Consider the following 8,722-nt stretch of genomic DNA (forward strand, 5'->3'; position numbering starts at 1 on the left):
GGGGTTGGAACTAGATGATCTTAAGGTCCTTTCCAACCCTAACTATTCTATGATTCTATGATTCTAAGCAGTAACTTTTAAATTCCTTTTATCTGCTGGTCTCATTATGAAGCCAACATCTTCCAAATTAACCACAGAGTTTCTAGAATGCTTTCAGATTTACTTGTATAGAATTAATTTTGAAAAGGCTCCATCTTATTTCCATATTCTAATCTTCAGAACTATTTTAAGTGAAAGCACATCTAACAAAAATCTTGGTGTCATACTTTTCCAGGAATACTGGATGAAACTGGAGTGTAGTTTCACCTTTTTAGCTATACTCCATGCAATTATGTATTTTATGCTTGTTAGGTAAACTTGAACCCAACAAGAATTTGAGTACAAGGGCCTTTATATCATCTGCATATCTTGAGCATGAAACAAATGAGAAGAGGCTCTGCCTAATAAAAACAGTAGTGAATGTCAACATTATAGAAAAGAGTGAAGAGCAAGTTTGTTATTTACTAATCCTCTGTGTAGGGGAAGATAATCTATATCGTCTATATATACAGAGGAGTTACGTTTTATTCAGGTGATAATAGAGTTACTACGTTTGTTCTAGTGTGTTATGGCTTCCATAAATGAGAGGTGGAAAGCACAGTATGGTAACATGGCCTCCAAGTGTTGCTCCATGAGATCTGCTGTAGGTCCAGCACCATGTGGATGTGCTGGGAAGCTGAGATGGCACTATGGAGCTGAAAACCCGAAAAAGTAAAATGGCATTGATTGATTATTTAATATCATTACCTTGGGGTGGGGATGGAGGGCAGGAGGAAGTACATGACAAGATGAATAGATGTTACGATTAACTTCTGAATTCTGTGCTTTTTGAACAGGGATCGAGCTCCTTTTGTGCTAACATCAGATATGGCTTATGTCATTAATGGTGGTGAAAAACCCACTATTCGCTTTCAGTTGTTTGTGGATCTCTGCTGTCAAGCTTACAACTTGATAAGAAAACATGCAAGCCTCTTCCTTAACCTACTTTCATTGGTAATAGTTTTTCAAATTCAATTGAAACTTGATGGGTCCGTCATGTTGGATGCATTAAATGCTGTGCTTTTTATGCTGCAGAAACTCTTAATGCATGCTTTTAAAGACAAGGAACATCAGATGTACTGTTTAGGAAGGCTATATTTGGAATTTTCTTTAAGCTTTTTTACTACCTACCTGTTTCCTGAAAATTTAAAGTTAATACCATGAAGTACACTACAAGTGGTTTTAACTGCTCTTTATTCAGCAGAAATGATGAATAACTGCTGAGTATAAGTAATTGTTGGCTCTCACTGTTAGCATTTAGCAATTTAGCACAGCTTAAAATGAATTTGAGTATCTTAAGTTTGTATCATTTCAGTATAAAATCATGCTGGTTTTTCAGCATTAAAACTGTAACTTTTAATTTCTTGCAGATGCTTTCTTCTGGATTACCTGAACTAAGTGGGATTCAGGACTTGAAGTATGTCCAGGATGCTCTCCAGCCCCAAACAACAGATGCAGAAGCTACCATTTTCTTTACGAGGTACTGCGTAAGTGAAAACTAAACTATCTCCCAGCATCATCCGCTTAATGGGAGCTTTCTGCTATGGAAAAAAATTTACAAAGGATGTTCACAAACATATCTGTAGAAGTTGAATAGTTACACTATACCATCATAAAATACCAGTTAACCAGTGAACTACATAAGTAAGGTCAGTTTCATACAAGATTAATGCTTGTGCTAAAATACTTTGCCTTTAAGAGTAACCTTGTGCAATGAAATTGTTTGAAATACCCAGAGTAGGTAATTCTGTCTGGCTGTTTGAGACTTGCTTTTCCAATACATGCAAAATTGCTTAATAGCAGCGTATATGATGGGAACCTTGTACTGTAAAGAAGTTCTCTCTTTCAAGAAATGCTTTTGCACACCAGGGAGGAAGGGATGATGCTCTAGTGTAGCAAGTGGATGTGTATATATAGTGTAACAGAGTTACTGCTATGTGTTACAAAATGTGTTAGCGTACTTCATTTTCAATAGATGGGGGAAACTGCAGTAGTATGCATGTGACTTAGAATTACAGAACAGTATGGGTTGGAAGGGATCATCTAGTACAAACCTCCTGCAATGAGAAGGGGCATGTTCCACCAAAGCAGATTGCTCTATCCAGCCTGCCCTGAAATGTTTCTGGGGATGGGGCATCTACAGTCTCTCTGGGCAACCTATTGCAGTGTTTCACGACCCTCATAATAAAAAAAACTTCTTCCTTTATATCCACTCTGAATCTACCCTCTTTCAATTTAAAACCATTACTGCTTGTCGTATTGCAACAGCCTCTGCTGTCCCCATCTTGTTGTACTTTTAAGCAGTGGAAAGCCACAATAAGGTCTCTTCTCCAAGCTGAACAACCCCATCTCTTTCAGCCTTTCCTCATAGGAGAGGTCTTCCAACCTTTTGATCATTTCTGTGTCCTATCTTGGGACATGCTCCACCAGGTCCAGGTCTTCCTTATACTGAAGACTTCAGAGCTGGATGCAGTATGCAGTACTCCAGGCTTTTTACCAACTCTGGAAACCCTTAACTTCTTGGCTACTGAATCTTCTATTAAATATTGATATGATGCTATTTATATAGCCTACTGATCACAGTTAATTTAAGAACTGCTTCTCTGTCAATGAGATTGATTTTTATTTTTCTTACTTAAGTCTTATTCATTGATAAAACTGCTTTTGTGTATTTTGACATTATTTTTTCCTTTCTAGGTTGATTGAATCCAGTCTGGGAAGTGTTGCCACAAAGTTTAATTTCTTCATTCACAATTTGGCTCAGCTGCGTTTCTCAGGTCTACCTTCTAATGATGAACCCATTCTCTCATTTTCTGCTAAAACATATTCTCTTAAACAAGATGGCCGAATCAAACATGTGTCTGTGTTTACGTATCAGAAGAGATATAACCCAGATAAACACTATGTAAGTATGTGGAATCTATTTCCACCCAGTGAAGATACTGTGCATTTTCTTCCAAGAAGATATATTCTCCTTCTTGCCATAACTCAAGTATTTAATCACAGAGAATTAGTGCAGGGGAAATTTGCCTTGTTTAGCCTTAAGTAGCTAGCTTTGAGGTAGACAGCTAGAAAGAAATCTTTCTTGACAGAGATTTAGTAAATAGAGCTATAGAAACTTACTCATTCATTTAGACATTAATGTCAGATTCAGGATGAGCTGAAGAGTTCTCTCAAGTCTGTCTGCATTGACTACAATGGAGCCTGGAAACCTACACCAGTGTTGACACCCAAAACTTGAGCCCCACTGTGGACTACTTGAAAGTAAAAACAAAACCCATAATCAAAATCCAGATCTTACTGGGAATGGGCTGGCTTGCTTGCTTCCTGGAGGAGCATAGAGTTTGTATTTGCTCTCACTGGGATGGAGTTACCTTTCTTCTCAGTGGCCAACACAGTGCTGTGGTTTGGATGTTTAACTATAACTATGTTGGTTACATATGATTGGTTTGGCTGTTACTGAACAGTGCTTCTGCAGTGTCACGGTTTTCTCTTTTATTTCCACTTTGCCCCTCTCTCCCCTGCAGTGAATAGGCTGTTGGTGGGCAAGGAGTTAGGAAGGGGCACAGGAAGGACAGCTTACCCAAACTGGCCAAAGTGATACTGCATAGCATGGAGTCATGCTCAGCAATTAAAACTGGGGGTAGAGGAAGAAAGCAAGGAAAGGGATGGTGGTGTCTTCCAAGGTGGCTGTTGCCTGGGGACTGGCTGGGCATGGATCTGTTTGTGGGAGGTGGTGAGATACTGTCTTTGTGTCACCTCCCTCCCAAGGACTGTCTTTATCTCAACCCATGAGTCATCTTGCTTTTGCTCTTATTCTCTCCCCTGCCCCACTGGTGAGGGGGTGGCAGTGAGCAAGCAGTGGTGTGGGTGCTTAGCTGCTGGCCAAGGTAAAGCAGCTGCATGAGAGCTAGTGTACAGACTGGTATTTTTAACATCCAGTAATATTCTTCAAAATGAAGACACTTCTTGGAAAGGATCTTGAAGGAAGCAGAAAGAACAAAAGCAGTGTTGGTGGACATGACTTTAAAAAATGGGCATTTGAGTCATCTTTATGGGCTATGTAGCTGCCTTCTGTAAAATGGCTCCTTCCTGAATAGGAGTCATTAAAGTCAAACACTCCCTAGTTTTGTTCTGACCATCCATTAAAGTTGCATTTGCTCCTTCTACTAATTCTAAGTAAAACCATAATTGCCTGTATTAATGCACCTACACTCTAGTCAGCGTTAGTAGAGGCAGTAGGCAGTACAGTTTGCCCTCAGGATTTTGACAGCCCTGCGTTACACTTTAAGACTCATATTAATATTTGTATTCTTATGCAGGTGTGCTGCCATCTTCAGGTTTTGGTTGTTTGGTGATTTTTTTTTTTATTTTTTTTTTAAAATTACTATCTTTCTACTTCTGCTCTTTGACCTAGAATAGTCAATTTAAGTTACATTTCCCTCAACTTGCTTGTTTAAAAAGTGACCTATATTGATACATGCAAATGTATGTCTCTTTCCAAGTTGTATTTGCTGTAAATGTCTTAATCTGGGAAGGCACCAGCTAGGAAAGGTAGAACAAAACTGAGTAACACAGGAGGAGGAGAAGAGATCTGTTCTGAATCACTATATTATAAATGTATTTGAGTACTCCTGATCTAAGCCAAAACAATCTCTTCCAGAAAACTGTTAAGATGATGTAGGCTCCTTCTGTCTAGATTTTCAAACCTCTTCCAGTTGCACTTTTTTTCAAATGAGTCCACTGAACTGAATCTTCTGTGCAGTTCCTCAGCCTTCATTTCCCTTTCATAATAATGTGAATAACTTCATCCTGGGACTGTACCCCAGAATTTTTTTAAATACCTTTTGTATAATGCAGTACCCTTGCATCTGCCCACTGAACTATCACTTCAGAAGTGTAATCCTTTAGAATCTTGAGAGAATTAGATTGAAAAAAAGTTAGGCATTGGTTTCCTCCCAAGTCCACACCTGAAAACTTTTGTGGTAGTTCTGGCCCACAGATACATGTCTAAATGTAATCCTGCTCTGGTGTGTTGAAACTTTGATCACCTGCTAGATGGTATGAACTTACAAAGAGGCTTAAAAGGGAGAATGTGGACAGCCTTAACTACCTTTATCCCCCTGTCAGATGTGGATCTAAGTTATGGGAAGGTGATGTGATGTTACTGTGCATTACAGTAGGGTTATTTAAACTCTGCTAAAAAATGTGAATGCTGTTACTGGGATATGTGTGCAGGAGAAGGATTACCATAGTAGAAGTAATTAAATGTGAAGAAAATTGTACTATTAAGTCTACTTTCGGGTTTGTTTTTTTTTGTGTTTTGGACAGATCTATGTAGTGAGAGTTATGAGAGAAGGGCAAGTGGAGCCAACATTTGTCTTCCGAACATTTGATGAGTTCCAGGAGCTTCACAACAAACTTGGCATTCTCTTTCCTCTTTGGAAGTTACCAGGGTATGTTCCTAACTCACTCATCACTGTTATAAAGAAAAAAGTATTCCCAGCTGGATGGATGAAGAAATAGGTTGAAATGAAGAAAACACTGCAGAAGGGCAAATTAGGCCTCGAAGTTGGTAATTAAGGGAGAAAGCTGTTGTCCGAGTTTTAAGGGAGGAGAGCCAGAGGAGCAACTCTGTATTTAGTCTGTGTGTCGTACTACTTATAACAGTGACTTGTAAATGTTTTCTTGCCTTTCTGTAACGTCGTTACCTAGTTACCGGGTAGCATGCTGTGTTTCTACTCATGATTGACATAAAAAGAATGTCAGCACTTCAGGATGGAAATGACAATGAAATCTAACTGTACTTACTTCAGATAAATTAACAGAGAACTCTGTCTTGTTCTTTGTTGTAGCTTTCCTAATAAGATGGTTCTCGGAAGAACACATATAAAAGATGTAGCAGCTAAAAGAAAAGTGGAGCTCAACAGCTACATACAAAGTCTGATGAACAGTTCTTCAGAGGTGGCAGAAGTGAGTTCAAATAACTTAAGCAAATCTAAGGCAAGTTTTCAGAATTTGGTGCTTGTTAACACTTAAACTAATATGTAATGTTTCTTCTTCATCCAAATTTAGTGTGATCTTGTTTATACTTTTTTCCATCCATTACTTCGTGATGACAAAGTGGAAGGAATAGATGGAATAGCCAGACCTACAGGTAGGTAATGTTTTTGGGTGGTGCTTATAAATTGGATTGCTATAGGATGACACCTTCAAAGTGTGGTGGGTTTTTTTCTTTTTTTTGGTTAACTGTAGTTTTCCCTTATTGAAAACTTTGCATCACTGTCTTTCCAAATCTGCCTGCATACAGTTACTCAAGTTTTGACTCTAACCTCCAAGTTGGTTCTTACAAGAGAATATAGAATCATTAAAAAGTATGGCCTTGCCCTCTTAATAGGGAACTGGAAGTAAAATCAGAAACTGATCTTGGTCTAAGGCTTGTATTTTTCCCCACATATAGTCAGCGTAGTACTGATGAAAATGTGCAAATTTTACAGAGAAAATAATTGTACGTTTTCTTTCAGATGCAAGTCCAGCAAGTCCTACTTCAGGCAAAGTGGGAGGAGAAGTGAAGCTATCCATATCATATAGAAATAGCACTCTATTTATCATGGTGATGCACATTAAAGACCTGGTAAGTAGAGATACTGAGCTTACTGCCAAGAACTGTTGCCATTTTGTCAATTACTATCTTGACCTAGATTGCAGGAATGGTGGAACTATCTCTCTCTTCCTCCGAAGTTTCCAACTGCCAACTTAATTAGCTGCTACGTTTTGGTTAGTTCTTTAGCAAAGCCTAGATATGAAAATAAATATTCAGGTAGGTATGCACCAAGTTTTTTTAATTTGTCTTTGTTTTGGATTGCAGGTTACAGAAGATGGTGCAGATCCAAATCCCTATGTGAAAACATACTTACTTCCTGATACACACAAAACATCCAAACGCAAAACCAAAATCTCCCGGAAGACAAGAAATCCAACTTTCAATGAAATGGCAAGTTAAATTTTATGTAGTAACTACCTATGGTTTGCTATTGTCTCTTATTCCAAGCAGTACTCAAAATATTGTCTGAAAAAACCTGCAAAGATACATAAATGTAAAAGGATCTTGTTTGAAAAACTCTGTGGCCTGTTTAAAAAACAAACAAAAAGACCCCTAAAACCCCAAAGCAACTGAGTAGGTAAATGTACTGTTACAAGTAAGCAGAAATTTCTGACTAACTCTGAGGAGTGATGGGCAGAAGGAAAGGAGTCTTAAAACTAAAGATCTCCCTGCCCTGGATTCACTGATCCATAAGATGGAGAAGAATGAATTTGGAAGTCTTGGCATGTAAACAGTGCTTCCATCTAAAACCACTGGTGCTTTTAAACACATAACACTGGGAGCACAAAGTAAAATGTGGATGTACTTCAGCCCATCCTCTGAGAAACAGTCACACTGAATGGTCACAATGTGCAGTTAAGACCTCTATCAGTGGCTAGGCAGTCAGAAGAAAGGGCGATCTGTGTGACTTCATTTGGATAACCAAAAATTTCTTGACTTCTTGCCTTCTAGCTTGTGTACAATGGATATAGCATGGAGACTCTGAAACAGAGAGAACTGCAGCTAAGTGTGCTCAGTGCAGAATCATTACGTGAGAACTTTTTCTTGGGTGGAATTACACTCTCACTAAAAGACTTCAACTTGAGCAAGGAGACTGTTAACTGGTATCGACTAACTGCTGTACCGTATCTGTGAATGCATTTCTGCACCTGAATAAGACCAGAACAATTGTATTCACTTGTGCTTTTTGCATCTTCCTACTTGAAGATAACTTGTACATCTTAAAACAAGAGAGTCTGCATTTCAGCAGTTATGTTGGACCAACATTCATGTAGCCTAATTTGGAGGTATCTAGAAAACCTGGTTTATGCTCATGCAGTGTTATCAAAGCATCGTTGTAAATGTTTAAGAGTTGCAGGTAAGGGAAGAAGTTTTTAAACCATCCATGAAAGTGAGATGAGCAGTTTGACCATGCTTGTTGGTTAAAGGGTAATTTCACCATTAGGCCTGTGGATATAGAGCATTTTTGGTTTTCATTTTTGTTACCTGTGTTGTCATCCATGGCGTGATGCTGGAGAACATCAAAGAAATAACATTATTTTAGGATTACATTCCCACTACTAATAACTAGACATCACAGAAGCAGCAATGGGTAAAAATTTTGGCTTCACACACACCTGTAGAAATGAAGGTTGAAGGGCTGGAAAAATTCCTTAGTGTTGCATTTAATCCCAGATTTATACTTCTCTAAGACTTATTGGAGTGTGTGCCAATAATGGAAGATGTAAATAATGGTGCCTTAAAATTCAAATGCTTCTTTTTACCTCATTTCTGGTATTTAATATGTACACGTTACCTTTGAGCTCCTTGAAAAGGGGAAACGTTCTCATATTTGATACCTTGCAGGTCCTGCTGGAAGTCTTTTCGTAAGATGTGCTACTTAGAAATAACATCACTTACAGTGATCTTCATAGTTAGTGCAGAATTCTACCCCGTCTTCTACCCATGATCTCCAAAACTTGGATGAAGATTGGCTGAATGTGGTGCTGTAGGAAATGTGCCCAGCTGCTCAGTGTTTTGGGATGTCCGAATTTCTAGAAC

The 8,722-nt window shown here is 38.5% G+C and overlaps 1 protein-coding gene across 1 annotated transcript in view; it reads left to right on the forward strand.

Annotated features, from left to right (window-relative positions):
- PIK3C2A (phosphatidylinositol-4-phosphate 3-kinase, catalytic subunit type 2 alpha) overlaps positions 1-7,816 on the forward strand; it is a 38,883-nt gene extending 31,067 nt beyond the window's left edge. Inside the window, exons 24-32 of the mRNA XM_010022928.1 lie at positions 876-1,032; positions 1,449-1,558; positions 2,776-2,983; positions 5,410-5,534; positions 5,934-6,051; positions 6,154-6,235; positions 6,603-6,712; positions 6,947-7,072; positions 7,634-7,816. Coding sequence (XP_010021230.1) covers positions 876-1,032; positions 1,449-1,558; positions 2,776-2,983; positions 5,410-5,534; positions 5,934-6,051; positions 6,154-6,235; positions 6,603-6,712; positions 6,947-7,072; positions 7,634-7,816 — 1,219 coding nt within the window. The remainder of the gene's footprint in view (positions 1-875; positions 1,033-1,448; positions 1,559-2,775; positions 2,984-5,409; positions 5,535-5,933; positions 6,052-6,153; positions 6,236-6,602; positions 6,713-6,946; positions 7,073-7,633) is intronic.
- Positions 7,817-8,722: the final 906 nt, after the last annotated feature.

The sequence above is a fragment of the Nestor notabilis genome, unplaced genomic scaffold (assembly GCF_000696875.1).
Source record: "Nestor notabilis isolate BGI_N333 unplaced genomic scaffold, ASM69687v1 scaffold26169, whole genome shotgun sequence".
Taxonomy (NCBI): domain Eukaryota; kingdom Metazoa; phylum Chordata; class Aves; order Psittaciformes; family Psittacidae; genus Nestor; species Nestor notabilis.